At 42.6% G+C, this 24,580-nt stretch overlaps 1 protein-coding gene across 1 annotated transcript in view; it reads left to right on the top strand.

The window, feature by feature from the left end:
- Positions 1–24,580, top strand: part of LOC145355602 (mucin-5AC-like) — a 111,502-nt gene that overhangs the window by 28,729 nt on the left and 58,193 nt on the right. Inside the window, exons 18-22 of the mRNA XM_080207851.1 lie at positions 5,776–5,817; positions 16,034–16,093; positions 16,938–17,285; positions 19,900–19,959; positions 21,900–22,259. Of these exons, the coding sequence (XP_080063977.1) occupies positions 5,776–5,817; positions 16,034–16,093; positions 16,938–17,285; positions 19,900–19,959; positions 21,900–22,259 (870 nt within the window). The remainder of the gene's footprint in view (positions 1–5,775; positions 5,818–16,033; positions 16,094–16,937; positions 17,286–19,899; positions 19,960–21,899; positions 22,260–24,580) is intronic.

The following is a 24,580-nucleotide window of genomic DNA, read 5'->3' as shown; positions in this document are numbered from 1 at the left end:
CAAGGATGTGTGGGTTAGGTTGTTTGGCCATGCTAAATTGCCCCTTTGTGTCAGGGGGATTAGTGGGGTAAATACTTGGGGTTACAGGGATAGAGTGGGATTGTTGTAGGTGCAGGGCTGAATGGCCTCCTTCTGCATGGTGGAGATTCTATGTTTAAGATTTTTCAGAGCCGACTTTATAATTGCCAAGTACAGAAATCCAGCTTAGCTTCCAATTTTCAAAAGGTGAAGCAGAAATGTGTCCCTCCTGTGGTGTAAGATGCATGGTATCAGATCATTGGTTATCAGATATTTTACTCCATTATTGACAATGGAGCTGAGTATCAGGGCTGCGTACAATTGTTTTGTGCCATTGCCCAAAATGAATCTCTACACTGAGGGTTGTAACTTATATAATTTATTATATCTTTTGCAATAGGAGCAACAACTACAACTACAAGCTCCACTCCAATCGAAACAACTTCCACAACAACCATTAAAGGTTTCTTCTTACGCAATTTAAAAAATTCTAGAGCATTATGTTAACCGTTCTTTTGTTTTATTGTACGATACGTGATTTCTTTTAATTTTATTTTGAATGGTGATAAAGTATAGGGCAGTGACATCCATTATCAGTAACATGTATCTGTTGAAGAGGTACATTGAGGTACACTGCAGGGAAATGCAAAGTAAATTCTTTCAACCCTTGTATTATCTGAACAACAAAATAGGATTCATGTTAGGAAGATATTTATCGTCTTTAACGTTTGGCTGAATCATTGATTCTTACATTGAATATATAGTGCTAATGCTATTCGGATACAAGCAAATATCTTCTGCCATTGTAAAATTAACTGCATAAAATGACAGGATGAGATTGCAACAGATGGAATGATCTGTGAAATGAATCTGTTTCATTGCTGTGAGTGAAAGGGAACAACGTTGGCTGGAATTCTCCCAAAACAATTCCAAGTGTCGAATTTGCATGAGAACTGGGGTCAATCACACTGTCTTTTTCAGTGGAAGTTCAGAGAAGAATCTTCCACACTCTAAGCATTGCAGAGTGCACTTACCATAAATGGCATGAAAAATCAGTGGATGTGGCCTAGTTCCACCCAAGAGGCCCGCAACACGGTTCATGTGCTGATCTGTCAGCGCCGAGATCAGTGTATGTGCAGTGCCCTCTGTTTGTCGACCTCCCGATCGCTGGCCGGCCCCACAACTCCAGCATCACTGCCTCTCTGACTGTCCCCCACACCCCTGGCCTGATTGCCAGTGCCCCCGACCATGCCCGGCTCAGCCTCCACCGCCTACTTCCCAGCCCCCATCCCCCCACAGCAGGTTGCAAATTGCCAGCTAAGATCTCTGGCCTCCCTCCCTCACCGATCCCAACTGCGGAGTGGCAGCAGCACCACCCGCCCCCATAGGCCCTACCCCTTTGCCCCATGCCTGCTGGGCATTGCCAAGATGCCAATGCCCAGGCGGCATACCTTCCCGGTCGCCAACCCTCAGAGGGACCTTGATTGTCCCCTCCTTTATTGAAGTGGAGTCAGGCCGTTAGCTCCATGTTAGTGGGGAGCTACTGTCATCTCCACTGCAGTGAAACAATGGGGCAGGGGGAAGAGATGCAAGAAGTCCGGGACCCGCTAATCACATTTAAAATATATGGTCATTATTATTACCATAATTTATGCGCTTTTTTTGCTGATTTCCGGCACAGATGTGATGTTGTCAGGAATCTGGCGTGTGAAGACACTAGTGAACTGGGGTGCCCAGCACAGATCCTGTGCATCGAGCGCTGTTGGAATCTCCAAGTCTGTTGCGCTAATTTTCTAGTGCAGTGGGATGGGATATTCGGCCCCATATTCTTTCAAACATGTATTATTAGTTAAATCTAGATCTTTAAACTGCTGTTTTTCCTACTTGAAAAAATGAAACATTGAGTTAGCTATTCTCAGCCAGGCAAATGAAGGGGATGCAACAACTTATTTCAGATTCAGTGGGTTTAGGAAGAGAATTGATCAATGCTCCTGCTCCTGATCACCGTGTGAAGACCCCTGTTTATGCATGTGAGTGGACATTGGATGAGAGTAGGATTAGGCTCACAAATGAAGACATCTGCAAACAAATAGCCTACGGTAGCTCGCTAGTGAAGCATGCTGTCTTGAATGAGGTTCATTAGAAAAGTAGCCCCAGACCTTCCAGTCTCCAGGCTCCCTCGCAAAGTGTTAACACAAAGACTTTACGGGAATTGCTCAGGAAGTTTCACCGTCTAATGGGCAATTTCTTTGCACTCTGGGACCCTCTGAAAATGTTATCGGCTGGAATCTCACCACCATTCACATTGGTGGGATTTTCCCATCTCACCACAGTGAATGGAGATTTGGCTGGCCGCCAGATTTTTCGACCTCATTGCAGTGGCAGCATGGTGTGAATGGCAGGTAAGATTGCACTGTTGAAACTCTGAGTTACAATCACTTTGGACAGTTCCAACTTTACTTACCTGGATTATTACCCAGGCATTTTGCCCTTGCTTAAAAAAAGGTTGTGAGAATATGCCCAGCAATTACAGAGCAGTCAGTTTAACTTTAGTGATGGATAAACTTCTAGAAACAATTATTTGGGATAGAATTAGTAGTGACATGGAGCAACGTGAGTTGATCACGAAGAGCCAACATGGATTTCTAAAGGGGAAATCATGTTCAACTGATTTGTTGGAGTTTTTTGAAGAGGAAGTGAAAGGGTTGATGAAGGTAATTCTGTTGATATAGTGTACCCGGACTTGCAAAGGGCATTCAATACAGGACCACAGAACAGACTTCTGAGGAAGGTTGTAGCTCGTGGAATAAAAGAAACTGTAGCAATGTGGAATCAAAATTGGCTGAATAATAGGAAACAGATGGTAATGGTCAATGTTATTTTTCAGGCTGGAAAAGGTTTGTAGTGGTGTTCTCCAGGTGTCAGTATTGGGACCCTTGCTTTTTTTGATATATATTAATGATCTAAATCTTCGTGCGCAGAGGACAATTTCAAAGTTTGCAGATGACACAGAACTTGGAAGTGTTGAAAACTGAGGGGTGGGCATTGCGGAACTTCAAAAGGACAAAGACAAGTTGTTGGAGCGAACAAATAGGTGGCAGATGAAGTTCAGTGTGGAGAAGTGTGAGGTGATGCATTTTGTAAGAAGAAAATGGAGAGACAATATGAAATCAGAGGTACTTTTCTTAAAGGACACAGAAACATAGGGACCTGGGTGTATATGTGCATACATAATTGAAGGTGACAGGACAGGTTAATAAAGTATACATAATTCTGGGCTTTATTAATAAGAGGATAGAGTACAAAAGCAAACAGTTTGTGCCGAACTTAGACAAGACACTAGTTAGACCTCAGCTGGAATATTGTGTACAGTTCTGGGCACTACACTATCGGAAGTCTGTGAACACATTGGAGAGAGTGCAGAAGAGGTTTACAAGAATGCTTCCAGGGTTGAGAAACGTCACTAATGAAGATAGATTGGACAAGTTGGGACTGTTCTCCTTGGAAGGAAGAAGGATAAGAGGAAATGTTCAAGATCATGAGGGGGCTGGACAAAGTAGACAGGAGAAACTATTCCTGCTGATAAAAGGATCATGAACAAGAGGGCACAGAATTAAAGTGATTTGCAAAAGAAGCAAATGTGATGTGAGGAACGAAATTGTGTTGGTGGTAAGTTCAATTGAAATCCTCAAGAAGACATTGTTTCTGATCAAATAATCATCCAAGTTCAGAGTAAATGGGAAAGGCAGGGGAATGGTACTAAGTCACAAGCTCATTTGAAGACCAGTGCAAACATGATGGGCCAAATGGCCTGGTTGTGCACCACAACAACTCTGTGATTCTGTGAAATATTACCTAGCAAAAAAAAGTATGTAACTCTTGCATAACTATTCAACTGAACTCCCCACTGATAGCCTCTGACAAATACCCCTGACCCTTTGACTCTGTATGATCCCCTGACGCTTCTGACCTTCTGTGCTCCCTGTCCCTCTAATTCCACCCCCCAAACTGACCTCACCACCTTGCCATCCTGTGCTCCTCCCACCTGACATTCCCTCATGCACTAATACACTGAAATGCGGTTTTGATGTCAAAGATTTTCAGCTTTTTAGTGAATGAAGACTCGCCAAAAAACAGCAACTAGTCTTAAAAAAAGGAGAATGTGTCCTGGCTTTCCCGCATTAATCTCGCACTATGAGGTCTGGGAGAAGAGGTATGCTCTGCATTTCTGAAGCAAAGCACTTTGGAAGTTTGTGCCAGAGATGCACCGCTCCACCTTAGTACAAATAAGTAAGGGCGGAATGGCAATCTGATGGCTATTCTCTTCCTTGGGAGATTCAACTGTATGAGTTTCAATACGTGGAGAAACTGAGGTGTACTTCCCTCTTAGTGACCCTGCCTAGTACTGGACTTGTGCTGCTTCCATGGCAGAAAGGGTTCTCAATATTTTGCGATCCCAGGCCACATCCAGGGAACATTACTACGGTCTGTTAATCTATTCAAAGGTGTATGCACTTGTTGCAAAAATGTAGCCAATGTTTTAAACATTTGTTTTTTTTATTGCTGTGTAGCACCATCCACAACAACAGTGAAGACAACACCCACATCCACTACAACCTACAAAATTGGTAAATTGTGACTAAGTTTTTCATTTAAAACAATTCAAATGTATTTACCTTGAAGTTATTCCCCACAATACCAGTAAGCAGAAGTTTGTACTTTTGTACGTTTGCTACGTATCAAACATTAAACATTTTCTTTTGGATAGTTAATATTTCAACCCAATTGATGGAATTTATGCCTTTGCATTAACACTGTTGATTTCAAAGTTGTAGATACAATCCATTAATTTAAAGGTCTGCTACTATGAATATAACCCACTTTGGATGTTCTGACCCATGTATTCTCCAGACGCTTCATAGCACAGAGGGGCAATGAAGTGAAGCTTCTTTCTGCCACTTAAGTCTTGACAGGACCGGGGATGGAATTATTTGAATAATCAGGAGAGTGATCCATGCCCATAATGGCACAACAGAGATACCTCCAGCCAGGGATAGCATGGCGGCACTGTGGTTAGCACTGCTGCCTCACAGCACCAGGGATCCAGGTTCAATTCCAGCTTGGATGACTATCTGTGGGGCATTTGCATTTCCTTGAACTCCCAGCCACCTGATGAAGGGACAGGCTGTCCCGAAAGCTTGCGGCTTTTGCTACAAATAAACCTGTTTGGACTTTAAACTGGTGTTGTAGGATTTCTTTCTGTTTTACCCCAGTCCAACGCCGGCATCTCCACATTATTGCTGAAGTATCAGAGCAGCATCTGACTGGAACTCTCCTCGGCCCTCATAGGCTGAAGACTGAGTTGAGCAATGATTTATCTATCATTCCTTGCAGAGAGCAGTGACTCAACCAGTTGAAAAATCTACCCGTGAGGAAATGTTTTTTAGAGAGAAAATTAAAACAGGGGAGACTGGAAATCTGAAACAAAATCAGAAAATGTGGCAAATATTCAATATATCAAGCAACATTGGTAGAAAGAAAAAAATGTTAACTTTCAGAAATAATTTTATTAGAATATCTGACAATGTTCTGCAATGTTAACTATTGAGTGTTTACAGCTTATATTAGTTACAAAAATAAATAAGTAAATCTAATTACCAGCAGAAATGAGTATGTTCTTCATCATTTGTACCTATCAGAGTAACTCTGTGTAGCATTTCAAGTTGGACTGTAATCGTTCTGAATTTTTTTTTACAGAAGAAACAACTACTACAACAATACAGCAAACAACCACAACTGGTAAGTAATGTCTTCCTCCACAGAATGATACAGCACGGAGCAGGCCATTCAGCCCGTCAGGCTGGGTTTTCTCTCTGGGGCGGGAAGTAGGGGGTCAGCTCTGTTTCTGGGGCCCCCAACTTGTCTCCGGGAAGAAACAGTTCCTCACCTCTGATTTCCCCCCCATGGCGGCCAATTAACAGCCACCAGGAAGGTTCGATGTCCAATTAATAATGGTAGGTGTAGCTCTTGAACCTGGAAGGCTAATTGTAGGCCTGATCCAACCTGAGAGAAGTAGCAGGATGGAATGGAAGGTAAGAAAAGGTACTTCAACAGCCCTCTCTCAAATTTTAAAATCTCTAAAAGTTGAGCATCCAGGCCACCACTGTGAAGGGTAGGAGAAACCCCTTTACAGGGCAAATAGTGTCTGATCCTAAAGCCACACAGACATGTGGAACACCTTTAGGCCTGAATGGAGTACTGTGCCCCTATCCCCAGCTAGCCACTAGCTGCCTCCCCCTTCAGGCACTTTACCTGGTCTGTCACAAGCAGGAATTTGATTAGTCTCCTTTATTTGATGGGTAACAAATGCCAGACGTGCCAGTGACACCCTCTTCCCATCAGAGAATAAAATAAGTTTCACTCTGAAGCTGCGTCACGTATACTGGGTGGGCCTGCTGCTCCCAATCCAGCCTCTGAATGATGGCCTGGAGGTGGGATGGAGCTGAGGAACTGGCAGGAGGTTGGGGTCATTTCAGCTCCTCCCACTTCCAGAAATCCAGCCCATCCAGCAGAACTTTCCACTCTGGTGACAAAGTGCAGTGGCCTGCAGGGAAAGTCAGAGTGATCTCTCTGGGCGATGAAGTGGACTCTCGTGTTAGATCTTCTGCTTTTCAGCTCAATGTTGGTGTGCCAGTGAGGAGCTCATCAAATGTCATGGCGGGCTGGGTCGGGATTCATCCGGCCTGTGTTACTTCATGACATTGAAGGTCTTGGTGCCAAATTTAAACGGCACCCAAAAACACACATTGAGCAGGATTTTACAGCCCCGCTTGACCCAAGGCCAGAAAATCCTGCTCGAGGTCAACAGACATTTCCATTGTCTGCGCCGGAATCAGCGGGTGGGGCGGTAGAATTCTGATGCTTTATTCAGGACAGCCCAGGAGTGTTGTAAACTTCTGTTTCTCAACGGTGACCAAAAGAATAAAGCCCTCGATTCCAACATACACCGAGTCTCCTTGGGGATTCTCCTCTGGGTGCAAAGGAAAGGTCCTTTCACATCTGGATGGACCTGACCATACTGGCCTTGGAGAAGGTCAGTAGGGAGGTCAGTGTCAGTATCATTCACAGAGGGACTGCCCTGCAGTGCAGGTGAAAGGATGAATGATCTGATCCACTCTGTCAAGGTAAGTGAGCATTCTCCTCACTCCAAACTCACAGGCTGGAATTTTACCACCGTTCATGCCAGTGGGATTTTCCCATCCTGCCGCAGTAAGTAGAGATTTGGCTGACCGCCCAATTCTGAGACTTAGCTGCAGTGGGAGCGTGGCGTAGACAGCTGGTAAGATCACACCCATAAGGGCATCTCACAGCGTGAGGGCTCGAGTCCACAGGGCTGTCACACACTGCCAGCAGATGGGACATCAGCACTGAATGCCTGCCAGCCACCTTCAGACCACCATCCCATGTAAGATCCTGCATCTTATTCCTTATTGGGAAAGGCTGAACGCACACAATAGGCTGGACTGCTCTTTCATCCACCGTACTCACAGTAAATCCATTTGACTTATGCAGGAGAAGATTTCCCACAACTGAAGAGGAGAGATCAGTGTCAGAGAGGAGGATGTCAGAGTTGAGAGCCCTCTCCATTTACAAGGAACAGCCTTGCTGGCTGGAGGGTTATAGGGATTGTTCCTTATGTGTAAGGTGAGCTTGCTCTTCCCCACTGAGCCAGTGAGGGTCCATCCGAAAGGCAACAACATGTGAAGAATGGCTGAGTATTCTGTAATGTAGGAGCCTGTCTAGTCAATCACTAATGATCTTCTTTCTCTATTCCAGCCTCCAGCAAGAAAACACAGCAGGAGATTTCCAGCATAGACCTCAGCCCCTGCCACCAGGCCACCTCAGTTGAAGGTTCTGAAGGAGAGCCTTCATTGCACCTACCTGCACCCTCCCCCACACAGATATTTTCAGATACACTCACACAACTCGGGTGGTCCTAGTAGCTCGCGTTCACAGTCTAGCGATCACCTCGTGGTGATACAGTCCCCAGCAGGCAGAGGCAGCGATGGCCGAGGGTTCTGAAACTCGGAAGACCAATGGAGACCAGGTCCTACTGACTCTGACGACAAACCTCTGGAATCATCCTTGAGGGAAATACTGAAGATGCAGGGAATATCAAGCAGTGTTTCAGAGTCATCAACAGACTGTAAGGAAGAATGGAGGAGTCCGTCCCTGTTCTGTGCTGATGTCCTGGCTCTGGTATGTGACTGCATCAATGTTCCCTTTGGAAGGGTGGTTGTCATATTGGAAATCCAGGTCCAATAGCTTTTGCCGGACTTGTACTTGGACCTGCATCCATTGTTCTAGGCATAGGTGAGTTCAGCAGTTGCTAGGTTACAAGGAGAAGGGGAGCCTCAACCTCTCTCCAGGTGCCTCTTCTCCTCAAGGACTGAGAGAGATTCTCAGGAATCCAAAGAGAGGAGGATCATCAGCCGGAACTCGGAGGCCATCCATCCAGTTATCTTCAAGTATGTCCTCCCATTCCAAATCCCCTCCACCTGTGACCATCTCAACTCCTGCAGGTCAGGCTGAGGGAGGCGCAGCCTCAGTCCACCAGAAGACATAGGCCAAAGTCATCTTTGGCAACAGGGCATAGTAATGAGCAGGCTGCCTGAAACAACTGCCGCAGATATAGGGGGTTCACCGAGCCCCTGCTGTAGATTTGGGAAAATTATGAAGTTGTGGATGCACAATGGTGCTACAGTTGTTTAATCACAGTTTGTACTTTTTGCTTTTATAAATATATTTTGCTCGTATCCTTCTCCAACCCTTAGGTATTCAAAGGCTCATATAGGTAACTTAATGTCCAGTATTTCTTCAAGAGTGCCAAAACTCTGTCTTGCTTCTGCCACACTATAGAGTATTCTTTATGGATGTTATAAGCATTTATTGTGACCCATGTTGGAATCTTTTCATCAAAGTGCACTCAGCAATGGCTTTTATTTTATGACTGTGAGGTTTTGGTAAAAGTATAATGCTGGAACTTCACCTGCCAGCTTGATATCAATAGTTGAAAATTGCTGGAAGCCATAATATAGGATAAGACACACTTAAAAAAAAAGTAAGTTTATACTAGACAGTCATCATGTCTTTGTCAAGGGCAGGTCATGTCTGACATGTTTGAGTTATTTGACGAGGTGACAGAGGCAGTGGATGAAGGGAGTGCTGTGAATGTTGTATATTTGGACTTTCAGAAAGGGTTTGATAGGGTACCACATGGCAGATTGGTTAGCAATGTTAGAAATCTTTGGGATTGATGAATCCTTGGCAGCATGGATTATAAGTCTGGTAAGGGATAGGAAACAAAGGGTAGGTATTGATGGGAATTTCTCAAATTGGAGATGAGTTGAAAGTGGTGTTCTCCAGGGATCAGTGTTGGGACCCTTGCTTTCTCTGATTTATAAAAACAATTTAGAGAAAGATGTTGAGGGCAAAATCTCTAAATTTGCAGATGACATTAAGCTAGGGAGAATAGTGACTTGTGAGGATGACACTGAGCAAGGTTCAAAGGGACAATTGATAAATTGGTCAAATGGGCAGACACTTGGCAGATGAATTTCAACACAGCAAAATGTGAGATAATGCATTTTGGTAGAAATAACATGGGACAACAATACAGGCTCAATTATACAACTTTAAGGGGAGTACAAGAACAGAGGGACCTCGGGGTTCAAGTGCATATTCTGTGAAGGTGGCCAGGCAAGTTGAAACGGATGTTAAGAAGGCTTATAGGATTCTTGAGTTTATAAATGGAGGCATAGAGTATAAAAGCAATGAAGTGATGCTACACCTCTACAAATCTTTGGTCAGACCACATTTGGGGCATTGTGTTCAGTTCTGGACACCTTATTTAAGGAAGGATGTTAAAGCTGTACAAAGAGTGCAAAGGGGATTTACTAGAATGATACTAGGAATAAGAAATTTAAGGTACAAGGAAATATTAGAAAAATTGGGCTTATTCTCCTTGGAGCAAAGATCAAGAAGTGACCTCATTGAAGTTTTCCAAATTATGAACAATTTTGACAAGGCAAAGGATATTCTGTTTTCACTATTTGGTCCAACATTCCTCAAGTTCACTTTTCTGCCTTTCCCCCTTAACCCTGGATTCTGTTACTGATCAAAAATCTACATATCTCAGCCTTAAATATCCAAAAGGAGTTTCAAAGACTCTCAACCCTCTGAGAGATGAAATTCCTTTTCATCTCAGTTTTAAATTGGCACCCTTTTATTCTGAGACGGCACAGTAGCACAGTGGTTAGCACTGCTGCTTCACAGCCCCAGGGACCTGGGTTTGATTCCCGGCTTGGGTCACACTCTGTGTGGAATTTGCACATTCTCCTCGTGTCTGCATGGGTTTCCTCTGGGTACTCCGGTTTCCTCCCACAGTCCAAAGATGAGCGGCTTAGGTTGATTAGCCACCCTAAAATTGCCCTTTAATGTTCTGAGATGCATATGTTAGAGGGATTAGTGCGTAAAATATATGTAGGGATATAGGGGTAGGGCCTGGGTGGGTTTGTGGTCAGTACAGACTTGATGGGCTGAATTGCCTCTTTCTGTACTGTAGGATTTCTATGATTCTTTCTACTCTGCCCTCGGGTCCTCGTCTCCCCTATGAGGAGAAACATCCTCTCAGCATTTACCCTGTCAAACCCCTTCAGAACCCTATATGTTTCAATGAGATCATTCTTCTCGGTTCCAATGAGTAGAGTCCCAATCTGTTTAACCTTTCCTCATAGGACAACCCCTCCATGCTGGGGATCATCCGAGTGAACCTTTCTTGAACTGCCTCCAATGAAATAATATCTTTTCTTAAACAAGTGGACCAAAACTGCTCTCAGTACTCCAGATGTGGTCTCACCAGTACCTTGTATATTTACAGCAAGACCCTCCCTAATCTTGTACTCTAACCCTCTTGAAATAAGGGCTAACATTCATTAGCTTTCCTGATTACCCGCTGCACTGGTGTGCTAGCTTTCTGTGTTTTTGTATAAATACCACCAAGTCCCTTTGTGTTGTAGCGTTCTGCAGTTTTTCCCCATTTAAATAATGCTCCGCTCTTTTGCTCTCCCTTCCAAAATGAACAACTTTACATTTTCCCACATTATACCCTATTTGCCAGCGTTTTGCCCATTTACTTAACCTTCCTTTTTGTAAACTCTATGCCTGTAATGCAAATCATGCGAGTTGCTTCCATTCAGTGACAAGTCTGCTAGTTGGACCTGAGTGTGCACTGTCAGAGGCTTGTATCATCCTGATGAAGCCATTCAGTGACCTGTGAAGATGTTACTTTTCTCCGCAATGGCTGCCCAGCCCTGCATGATGGAATCCCTCTTTGAGAAAATAGAACACCCATCGATATGGGATTTTATCACAGGCCTATTCAATGTCTTAGGGTTCGTAGCAAGGATTGATCTTTGTAAGATGGACAATATTGAGGACTGTAATGGAATGAAAGTGGTGCTCCAGCACCTCTCCTGAATACTGAGCAGTGCCTACAAAGGGAATCACTTATTGACAGCTATGCTAAAACTAACTGGGTCACATCTCTCCCAGACGCCAAGGCAATGCAGGATGTAAGCTTGATGGGCTTCCGATGAGTACAGGGTCTTGCGTGATTGACAATAATTATATGATGGTCCCCTTGAACCCCTCGGTTTGAGTAACATAACTCACAGTTTTGGGCCCATGCTCTTCCCTTATAGATCACTGCATCCTGGTGTCCAATGGTATCTTGGGGCTCAGGTAGCAAGATATGGCCTTTGTATTAATCATACATGAGAGCTGGAGTTTGGTGAGATGGTGCAATTCGAATGCAGCTCTGTCTTCAAGTGATAAGTAGTGATGCATCTTTTTCTTCTTAGAGCTTACATGCTAAGTTCCTGTCACACTTGATTGAGTGCATCAATGGTGCAATTGTGTTTCTGCCTCCTGAAAGCTGTCATGGTCACTGACATTTGAGCTCCATAGTCGAAAAGACTGCACAATGTGTAGCTACTTCATGATGTGCGCTAATGGAGTGCTTATCCTATCATACGTTGGGCTAGGCTACTACACCTTGCAAGGATGCCCCCTTCTCCCTCCCACCAATTATGTTCAAGCTGATTATTGCTTTCTCTGTGATCATTTTCAGATTGATGACCTTTTGTGAGATGTTAGTGATGACAATGAAATTTTTATTGTCTCTGCTGAATCAGTGAAAACTGCACTCGAATCAACTTGTCTTTACCTTGTTCCTTCTGGAGTCCTGTGGTTATGAGGTTGTCACGGGCACATCTTCTGCATCATTTGTGGGCAATGATTTGACTTGCGTGAACCCCTGTCCTCTGCAAATTCACCATCTTCAGCATCCTCCTCATCTGAGGTGATGACTAGATATTCCATGCCTCCTCCTGGCGTCTTATCTCTCCTTTTCAGTGTTAGGTTGTGCAGGGTGCAGCAAACTATGCTGATGTGTGAGGGTTGGCTCAAGGAACAGAGCACAGTAGTGAAAGATTGTGATGGGGCAAGAATTATAAAACTGTTCAGAGAGGAGTCAGAGAAAGTCCTAGGCCTGAGGCCAATGCAGTTTGTCATCAACTACACACACATGGCCTTCAGAGTGATCTGGCAACATTCTGAGATTCATTAAGAAGAAAGGTTTTCATTCAGTGTTCAGTTTACCTGTGATCACAGAAAACTGATCTTGCATGTTTGTGTTAGACACTCAGGGAGCTCCCTATTCTTTTGAGCCACCCACCCTCAGCACATAGAAGGCTGGCTCCTCAGTGATAAAGGGTACTCCCTAAAGACATGGCTCATGATGCCTGCTCTTCATCCACAGAGTGCAGCAGAGATACAATGCTGCCTAGTCAGCCACAAGGTCCTTAATGGAGCAGGCACTTTGCAGATGCATTTGGGCCAATCAGGCAGGGATCACTAATACTCTTATATGGGATGTGGCTTGAGCTGGGAGCGCCTTTGCTAACTAGGGAAATTTTTGCTTGCCACTTACAAGATCAATAATGTGGAGTGGATCAGATTGGATGCATACAGACTTAATTCACTGAGATTTAGTCTCACAGATGGACTGGGGCGTATTTGGAGGCTCAAAGACTGATGCACACTGGCCTTGTATGATTATTGCAATTCATCCCGATGTAGGATAAGATGTGAGATAAGTGCTGTTGCCTGAGCAATATTTCAGAACTACAGTTTACTTGGAAAAATGGGTCAATCTGGAAACTGTTGATTGTTTCCACTAGACATTGAGCACTAATATCAGTAATAACTGACAACCAACTCCCGATGACATTCTCAGGACCTTATATTTGAGGAAATGAATCTAAGAGCCAATGAACAGTTGAATTATTTCTCCACTGAAATAATTTTAATGATTTTAGTGAGTTGGCTAAGATAAGAGTGAATAGATTACAGATTTGCTATTTATGCTTTTGGTTGGTTGCATGCACAGAGAAAGTCAGTCCTCACTAAAACAGGGAACTGGCAAATCTCAGCAGAACATAAAGTGAAGGAAAATCACAGCTACTGTTTCAGGTAGATGACGTTTCTGATAGAATGTTTTCCTCCTGCTCTAGAAACAACACAACCACCAGTGATACCAATTACAACCACTTCTACCACTGGCTACATACCTGGTAAGTTTTATACCTTCAATTACATCTGTCTCCACAAGTGGATCATTTTTGAACTTGTGGCCGGTCAGATAACAACATACGGTTTCCACACTTTTATCTCCAATTTTTCAAACTGATTGCTTTAAAAATGTTTGTGGCTTTGGACATTACCTTGTAACTTAGGGTAGATGTTAGGGAATTGTTTTCCTAATGTAACATTTATTGGAACAGGACGCAAATCAGGAACTTAATACCAGTTGGTGGATTGTTTTGCAACCTGCATTAATTTATATGGCCCTATTCCTTTATATTTGCCTCTGGCATGTGAAACTCCAAGAGGGAAAGATGGATTATGAGAAATATTCTGCCTAAGTATTATGTTATCAGTTTTCAAATATAGCTGAACGTAATAAATGGGAGCTAGAGAAGGCCATTTGGCAACAAGATCATAGCTGACCTCTGATCACAATGCCATCTTCCTTCACTACCCCTTGCTCCCCTTAGCACTGAAAAATTCATCAACCTTTGGAGCAGAGAATTCCAATGATTCACTACCCTGTGACTGAAGAAATTCCTTCTCAAATTAGTCCGAAATGGTCAACCTCTTATTCTGAGACTTAGAGTGGGATATTTCAGCCGCGCTCGCCCCAATGCCAGAAGCTCCTGCCCAAGGTCACCAGCCCTATGCATGTTCGTGTCCCGCCCACTTTGATACCCTTGGCAGGCAGGATGGGAAAATTCTGCCCTTGTTTTAGATTTCATGCTGAAAGGGAATATTTTCTTTGCATCTACCATGTCAAGTCCCTTAAGAACTAAAGTGTTTCAATTAGCTAATTCCCTATTCTTGTAAACTCCAGGGAATATAAACTAATCCTTCATCAAAGGACAATCCCTTCATCCCCGGAATCAATCAAATTAACCCTATGTTGCACTCCCTCTAAAACAACTATGCTCTTTTTAAGGTAAAAAGTCTAAAACTGCACTCAACACTTCAGATATGGGGTCTTACCAATGCCTTGGCCTACACAATTGTAGGAAGAGTTCTTTACTTTTATGCTCCAACCAGTTGTAAAACAAAAGCTAACATAACTACATGCCATCCTAATCGCTTACTGTATTTGCAAGTTCGCTCTCTGTGATTTAGGTACAAGGATACCAAAGTCTCTCCGAATGCAAACGTTCCCCTGTATCTCCCCATTCAAAAGATATTCTTTCTTTGTCCTACCAAAGTGGATACCTTCACACGACTCCACATTGAATTCTATTGGTCATACATTCTAGTTCATTCATCCAACCTGCATAAATTCCTCTTCAGCCCATTTACGTCCTTCTCACTGCTTACTTTCCCAGCTGATTTTGCATTTTGGTCTTATAAGATAGTTTGTGGAAAACCATGCTCACGAGTTGGTTACGGTGGCATGGTCTAATGTCAGTGGACCAGCAATCCAGAGGACCAGGCTGGGAACATAGGTTCAAATCCCATTGTCAGCTGATAGAATTAAAATTCAATAAATAAAACTGGAATTGAAAGCACGTCTCAGTAATGGTGACCATGAAGATATCACTGATTGTGGTAAAAAGACATCTGGCTCACTAATGTTTTTTATGTCTGCCCTACATGTCACTCCAGAGCCACAACAATGTGGCTGACTCTTATTGCCCTCCAAAATGACTCAGCAAGCCACCCATTTAGAGATGGGCAATAAATGTTGGTCTTTCCAGTGCTGTCTCTATCCCATGACAGCGTAAAGAGAAACATAGCAATTAGCAGAATAGGAACATACATCAAGGGACTAACACCAATTGATTTATTTTGTGACAATGCTGGCAGCCCATCGTTGCTTGGCAACTCCTCCAGAGTGGCGGTCACTGCTACCGGCAAGGTGCCCACCCAAGGCCCAGGATTGTGTAGGAACCAGGTCATACATGGGAGGTGGATTATATTTTGGGAAAAGTGTTGGGAAGGTTATTGACAGGAAGGATGGGGATGACTCTCTGTGTGGGATTTTCTGGCCACACTAGCCTCAAGATCGGAAAATCTTGCCTGAGGTCAACAGAACTTTGTCTGGTCCTGTCCTGCCTGCTATGATTCCAGTGACAGGCGGGACAGGAGAGCTCTGCCCTTGCATTGTGCTTTCAAATAATGCAGTCAATTTCTAAGCTCATCCCAGCTGAGTTTCAAAATGTGTCTGAGTTAGCTTTATAGATTAGCATAGTTAGTTACAGAGGCAGAAATATCTTAAAATGAAGTCTTTGCATCAATGAATAACCCATGCACAGGCTCAACAGTGCCATAGCTCAGTTGCAGTATATCAGGTTGAAGTCTTTTCTCTTCTCTATAGAAACAACTCCACCACCAGTGATACGGACCACAACTGCATCTACCACCAGCTACATACCTGGTAAGAGATTTCTATACCTCACACCTGTCTCTATAAGGACATCACTATCTATCTCCATGTGGTATATCATTGAGTAGATCACAAGATATGGCTTTTATTTTTACACGCACATTTTCCTTTCCATTTTTTAAACATTATGACTTTGAGGAAATTGTGCTCCTAGCAAAGTGTTAGTGGAATATAAATGTACATTGACAGTTGATGTGAATGAATGGAATATTTTGCAATGAGCATTAACCTCTTCACCTATATTCTCCAGATATTAACCCAACAGCCTAATGTCCAACTGAGCAGGGTAAATTATAAATATATGACCTTATTTGATAACTGATTTCCAGTTATCAAATATATTTGTCACCCATTGTCAACACTTAGGCTGCAAGACCATACCAAGCAATGAGTGAAAGTCAGGCAACCGTTCCATCTCTCTCAGTCATACAGGTTTAGCAGCAACGCCCTGTAGAACTCCTCCTCTACTTCCAAGCCCAGATACTCAAGTCACCAGAAAATCAGTCGGTCTCCGGGTTGAAATTTATTTTTAGAATTTCACTTCAACAGCCGTGCTCATTAGCAGCTGAAAATCTTCCCTTGATCTTTAAAATGAGTGAAATCACAAGTGTGGCAAAGCAATCTGGCACGAGACAGTCAGGCAGTCGAATCTTGTGTCGAATTAACTTTTGTTCGTTCCATTATAGTGAGATCATTGAGTGAAATAGTGAAGAGGCATCTCGCCTATTGAAAGGAAATAGGATCAAAATGAGAAAAGTTGCTCTGCCAATTTACACTTTGCCTTATTAATCGAGTAAAGGCAGATTCATTAAGCCCTAAACATCATTTTTTGCAGAGGAGGAGTGCGATGGTGAATGGTCTCCTTGGTTTAATGATCAGACGCCCTCTGAGGACAGCCCGGGTGATTCTGAGTTATTGGATCCCATACGCGATGAACTGTGTCCTTCCTCTTCTGATGCAATTAATAAAATCCAATGTCAGTTTGCTGATTACCCGGAGAGGCCAATCAGTGAATCGACAGACAATGTGACCTGTGACAAAGACACAGGACTTGTCTGTGTATACAGCGAAAGTGCTTCGCTGGACAGGAAGTTTTGTTACGACTACAGAATTCGGGTTTGCTGTAAACCACAAAAAACAACAACCTACCTGCCTGAAACCACCTCTACAACGACCACTCCTGGTAAATATGATATTTACATGTAAAGGAGATGTCTTTGAAAACAAATGCACTTTGATCAAATCTGTGCCATTCCAAAAGGATAAATCCATCAAACAAATAGAGTAATTATTCATACTAAGCTTAGAATTATTAGAGATAATGACCCAAAAGTCACACAGATTGCTAATATAATCTTCTGTCTACTGTTTTAAACAAATCATGAATCCATGTAAAATAAATTGGCTAATGTCCCAGTTGCTGAGGAAGATAGTGAGAAAATGAATTAATTTTGAATTATTTGCTGAACGTAATTTCACTTATTATTTAAATCTTAATCTCAATGTCCATGTCTTTGGCTCATTCTGGACTAGCACTGTTATCTTGTGTATTATAAGCCATCCTGTTGTCCACTAACATGTCTAGGAAGTAATTGATGAATAGGGTCGCATGACCAACAATCTTAGCTTTTACCACTGAATAGAAACAGCAATATGACACTTGTCTGAAAGTGATGGTACAGTTTCCTGGCGTACATATTTAAACCAACAGGATCTCCCACTGACCTTAAATACTCTGAGCAGGTCAGCACTGGAGGATCTGGGGAATAGCGTTTTTATTTATTCTTTGATGGGATTTAGGCATCAGTGTCTAGGCCAGCATTTGATGCCAATCCCTAATAGCCTTTGAACTGAGTGGCTTGGTGGGCCATTTCAAACATGAGATAGGCCAGACCCGGGTGAGGATGGCAGATTTCCTTCTGGAAAGGTCTTTAGTGAACCCCATGGGTTTTCACAAAGATCACTGTCATGGTCACCATTATTGAGCGAAGCTTTCAATTCCAGGTTTTATAATTAAATTTACATTCCATCAACTGCTATGGTGGAATTTGAATCCACCTCCGAAGCACATTATCCTGTGTCCCTGGATTACTAATCGAGCGACACAATCACCACACCACCACTTCCCCATAGGCCACCTCCCAGTGTGTCCTGTATAATTGCCAGGATTGCTGTCCAAGTATCTTTAGAGCCACTGTTTATTTGGACTGGTGAGTTCAAATGGGTCTGTCCGGTGTAAAAGGTTTCCATTGAAGACAAACATTTACTGGAACTCCATTAACATCATGGTCAAATCTGGGTGACGAGTCCAGCAAATCTCCAACATGCAGAAATGATGATGTTCTGAATGGAGAGGTCATCAACAGTAATATTAGTTACCCGCTGAAGTAATTTTATTTTATGGAATAGACTAAAGTAGAAGTGACCACATTTGAGTTCTACAACCTCTGTGCTTGGTTATGTTCAGCAGAAAATTACATTTTTAACTTTGATTCAAAGAGCCTCAATGTGCCCTTTAACAACTTGTCGTATTATCCCCCTCTATAGAAACCACCCCACCAATCCAGATAGAAACTTCAACCACGTCCATGACCAATTACGTACCTGGTAAGTGACAGTGGCTTTCTATCTTACACTGTGTATCTTGACAAGTAGATTCGTTTCAAACCCAAGTGATCTACTAACTGAGTAGGTAACACAGACTGGCTTTCATTGGACTTCATATTTTCCTCCCAAATTGTTTGCTTTATGAATGTTTGCATCTTCAGTCATTTTATTGTGATTACTGGGGCAGTTTTTAGGAAATTGTACTCCAGACACTGTATTTAACAGAATGTATATCAGGCTATTAAGTTTATTTTGTGATGAGTATTAAATTTCACATCTGCTTCCCTGATTCTTTCTCCTGGTTTCAATGAAGATATGTATCTATCGTATATATAATTTCAGCTATCAAGCATAATATAAACACTATGACAGCATCGGTGTCGTGTGAACATACATACAAGCAAGGAGCAGGAGAAGGCTATTCAGCTCCTCCACTTTTTAATAAGATCATGACTGCTCTGACAGTGACCTCAAATCTGCATCCTGCCTACTACTATTTCAGTTTTAAAGTTTCTTTTAATGTTTATTTATTAGTCACAAGTAAGGCTTATATTAACACTGCAGTGCAGTTACTCTGGAATTCTCCTAGTCGCCACAGTCCGGCCCCTGTTTGGGTCAATGCACCTAACCAGCACGTCTTTCTGACTGTGGGAGGAAATCGGAGCACCCGGAAGAAACCCATGATGATGTGGAGAGAATGTGCAAACTGCACACAGGCAGTGACCCAAAACGGGAATCGAACTTGCGTTCGTGGCTCTGTGAAACAGCAGATTTCAGGAAGGGAGTCCAGGAATGGAGTTTCAGGAAAGGAGTTCCAGAGATTCACAGCCCTTGGAGAGAGACTATTTTGCCTCATCTCCATTTTAAATGGGCAACCCCTTTATTTTTAAACAGTGACCCCTAGTTCTAGATTTTCCCACAAGAGGAAACGCCTTCACCATATCTAACCTGTCAAAACTCCTCCAAATCTTACTTGTTTTAATCAAGTCACCTCTTAATCTTCTAAACACCAGCGAATACAAACCTAGCTTGCTCTACTTTTCCTCATTAAACAACCCACCCATTCCAGGTATTGGTACTTTTGTATATTTTATACTGAAGGGCATACAAAATGAGAGGAGGTTTTTAGATCTGATTATGCAGTAACTGAGTGCAGTGTAACAGATTAAAATCTGTTTTTTTCTCTATAGGAACAACCCCACCACCAGTGATACAGACTACAACTGCATCGACCACCAGCTACGTACCTGGTAAGAGACAGCACTTTTATACCTCACACCAGGTCGTTCTCTATAAGGACATTACTATCTAACTCCATATGATTTACCAATGAGTAGGTCACCAGATATGACATTTATTTTTATACGAAGACTTTTCTTTCTAATTGATTGTTTCTTTGTTCATTAACTTGCAACCTTTAGGGCAATGCTTGGGAAACTCTGCTCCTTTTTAGATTTATTCATTCGCAGGATGTTATCAGCGTTTATTGCCCATCCCTGACTGCCCCTGAGAAAGTGAATGTGAGCTATCTTTTTGAATCCCTGTCGTCCCTCTGGTGTAGGTAGAATGTAGGTAGTGCTGTGAGGGAGGAAGTTCCAGGATCTTGATCCAGTAATAGTGAAGACACAGCAATATACTTCTAAGTCAAGATGGGAACTTCCAAAGTTGTAGTGTTTGCTTAGCGAATCATTTAGCAGAACAGGAAAGTATATTGAAAGTTGACATTGTTATAATTCAGGTTAGAAACTCCAAAGTGTTCTATGAAGTCTGTCTGGATCATAAGTTTTGCACTTTGAATTTGGCTTGGGTAATCATGATCTGTCTCACTTCAGGTATGATTCAAATGATCCATTAGGGAGCTTTTATCAAACAAAGTTTACTTCCGAATATAGTTAATGTGTCTAGAATGAAAATTAGCAATAACTTTTGTTTTATTCATTCATGGGGCATGGGAATTGCTGGCTGGCCAGCATTTTATTGCCCTTCCTAATGTGACCCAGCATGCTGAGCTTTAAGTGAGAATGGTGTAGTATGGTGTAAAGATAAAGTCACCATAGTCCCAGGTGACCATAGATTGCTCTCCCCTTTGAGAGGGAAGAGCTGACAGGTGGTGATTTAACATGAGAATCACTGTACCTCAGGCAAGGGATAAGATTGAGAATGCAGGGCCTTCATGAATAACCTCTAAGCTGGTAAGGAATTGAACCTGTGCTGTTCGCACCGTTCTGCATCACCGACCAGCTGTCCAGCCAACTTAGCTAAGGCATCTAAAATTATATATATATTCTTATTAAATAACAGATTTTCTGTATCAAATATATTTGTCACCCATTATAAACAGTGAGGTCACAAACCATATTAAAGAATGAGTGAAAGTGAGGCAGCCAATCCATCTCTCTCAATCATACAGGTTTAGCTGCAACACCCTGTTTAATCGTTCCTTTTTTTCCCAAGCCTCGGTGCACAAGTCGTCTGACTCAGAGGCTGACTGATTTTCTAAGGTTTCTTATTTAGAACTTCCTTTCTCGAACCTTACTCATTAACAGCTGAAAATCACTCCCTTGATCTTTAAAATGAGTGGATTCAGTGACATGAGGATGTCACGCTGGGACTCACTGCCTCCATGAGATTGCATAGGCACATGTTAGACAACTAGGCAGCAGAGTGTATACTGGTATTGCCCCTGGACTTGACATGCCCAGTGGGGCTGAGGCCGTAACTTCAGCCAGAGGGAAAATCTTACACACTGTCATGGACATCTCTCTCTGAGGCTCCTCACCAACTCCTGGCATCCTTCAGAGATTTTTAAAACCCTCTCCCGTGACCACTGGACCCCATGCCTGCCATCGTCATGACCCCTTTGGCAGCACTGAGCCAATCTCTGGGTGCGTTTTACACAGGCCAGTTCTTAACTGACAGCCTGTGTGAAATCGTGTCCTGGTTGCGATTGCAGGTGGGAGTGAATAATGCTTCTGGGCCCACTGATTTCACATGCGTGATATGTGCAAAGTCTGCTTGATTTTTGTTAGTTCTGTTGTGAAATTGTTTAGTGAGATATTTGATGAAGCTTCTCACCTGCCTAAAGGAAATAGGATCAAAGTGAGAAACATTGCTCTGCCAGTTGACACTTTGTCTTCCTTATTAATCGAGTAAAGGCAGATTCATTAAGCCTAAATGTCATTTTTTGCAGAGGAGGAGTGCGATGGTGAATGGTCTCCTTGGTTTAATGATCAGACACCTTCTGAGGACAGCCCGGGTGATTCTGAGTTATTGGATCCCATACGCGATGAATTGTGTCCTTCCTCTTCTGACGCAATTAATAAAATCCAATGTCAATTTGCTGATTACCCAGAGAGGCCAATCAGTGAATCGACGGATAATGTGACCTGTGACAAAGACACAGGACTTGTCTGCGTATACAGCGAAAGTGCTTCGCTGGACAGGAAGTTTTGTTATGACTACAGAATTCGGGTTTGCTGTAAACCACAAAAAACAACACCATGGACAACAACCCGCCTGCCTGAAACCACTTCTACAACCACCATTCCTGGTAAATATGATATTTACATGTAAAAGATGTGTCTTTGAATATGCATTGAAATAATTGGTCCGATTGAAGTGAAAATTCTACATTTAACAGGATCAGTGCATAAAGCGACTTAAGCAATAATTAGTACTGAGTTTGGAAATGGCTGAGATAATGACCAATCATTATAAATTTTTCTGTCTGCCATTTTAATCAAGTCAGTAATCCATGTAATGTAAAAGGGCTAATGTTTTTGATTTGATTTATTATTATCACATGACAATAACATACAGTGAGAAGTATTGTTTCTTGCGCTCTATACAGACAAAACATACCGTTCATAGAGAAGGAAACGAGAGAGTGCAGAATGTCATATTACAGTCATAGCTAGGGTGTAGAGAAAGATCAATTTAATGCAAAGCAAGTCCATTCAAAAATCTGACAGCAGCAGGGAAGAAGCTGTTCATGAGTCGGTTGGTACCTTTTGTATCTTTTTCCCGAAGGAAGAAGATGCAAGAGAGAATGTCCGGGGTGCGTGGGATCCTTAATTATGCTGGCTGCTTTGCCGAGGCAGCGGGAAGTGTAGACAGAGTTGATGGATGGGATACTGGTTTGCCTGATGGATTGGGCTATATTCATGATCTTTTGTAGTTCATTATGGTCTAGGGCAGAGCAGGAGTTATACCAAACAGTGATACAACCAGAAAGAATGCTTTCTATGGTGCATCTGTAAAAGTTGGTGAGAGTCGAGGTAGACATGCCAAATTGCCTTAGTCTTCTGAGAAAGTAGAGGCATTGGTAGGTTTTCTTAATTATTGTGTTGGCATGGGGGGTTACCAGGGCAAGTTGTTGGTGATTTGGATACCTAAAAACTTGAAGCTCTTGACCCTTTCTACTTAGTCCCCATTGATGTAGACAGGAGCATATTCTCCTTTACCCTTCCTGAAGTCGGTGACAATCTCTTTCATTTTGTTGACATTGAGGGAGAGATTATTGTTGCTGCACCAATTGACCAGATTCTCTATATCATTCCTGTACCCTATCTCGTTATTGTTTGAGATTTGACTCACTACAGCGGTGTGATCAGTAAACTTGAAAATTGAATTGGAGGGGAATTTGGCCACACAGTGATAGGTGTATAAGGAGTATAGTAGGGGGCTGAGAACACAGCCTTGTGAGGCACCAGTGTTGAGGATGATCATGGAGGAAGCGTTGTTGCCTATCCTTACTGATTGTTGTCTGTGAGCTCGGAAATTCGGGATCCAGTTGCAGAGGCAGGAGCCGAGGCCCAGGCCACAGTTTGGAGATGAGTTTTGTGGGAATAATGGTGTTGAAGGCTGAATTGTTGTCAATAAATAGGAGTCTGATATAGATGTCCTTGCTATTTAAGTTTCCCAGGGTTGAGTGTAGGGCCAGGGAAATGGTGTCTGCTGTGGACCTGTGGCAGAGGTAGACAAACTGTAATGGGTAGTCTGAGAGGCTGGAATTGATCTGTGCTATGACTAATCTTTCGAAGCACTTCATAATGATGGATGTCAGAACCATTAGCCGGTAGTCATTAAGGCATGCTGCTTAGCTTGAATTGTCTCAAATTGGTTTCAAATGTCTCAGTTGTTGTGAAAATGATTAATGTATTTTGAATTATTTGCCCAGCAAAGTTTAATCCATTATTTAAATCTTACCCTCAACCTTTAGCCCTTCCTGGCTAACGTAGTGACCTTCTGCATAATAAGCCAATGTGTTGTCTACATGGATCAAGAAAGTGACTGACGTTCATTAGGTTACCATTATGACTTTGAGGAAATTGTGCTTCCAGCAAAGTGTTAGTGGAATATAGATGTACATTGACAGTTGATGTGAATGAATGGAATATCTTGCAGTGAGCATTAACCTCTTCACCTATATTCTCCAGATATTAACCCAACAGCCTAATGTCCAACTGAGCAGGGTAAATTGTAAATCTGTGATCCTATTTGATAACTGATTTCCAGCTATCAAATATATTTGTCACCCATTGTCAACACTTAGGCTGCAAGACCATATCAAGCAATGAGTGAAAGTCAGGCAACCGTTCCATCTCTCTCAGTCATACAGGTTTAGCAGCAACGCCCTGTAGAACTCCTCCTCTACTTCCAAACCCAGATACTCAAGTCACCAGAAAATCAGTTGGTCTCCGGGTTGAAATTTATTTTTAGAATTTCACTTCAACAGCCGTGCTCATTAGCAGCTGAAAATCTTCCCTTGATCTTTAAAATGAGTGAAATCACAAGTGTGGCAAAGCAATCTGGCACGAGACAGTCAGGCAGTCGAATCTTGTGTCGAATTAACTTTTGTTCGTTCCATTA

This window comes from Carcharhinus amblyrhynchos, chromosome 19, assembly GCF_965287045.1.
Source record: "Carcharhinus amblyrhynchos chromosome 19, sCarAmb.v2.hapA, whole genome shotgun sequence".
Lineage (NCBI taxonomy): Eukaryota > Metazoa > Chordata > Chondrichthyes > Carcharhiniformes > Carcharhinidae > Carcharhinus > Carcharhinus amblyrhynchos.
Note: the sequence above shows the minus strand (reverse complement) of the source record. Positions and strands in the feature narration are given on the sequence as shown.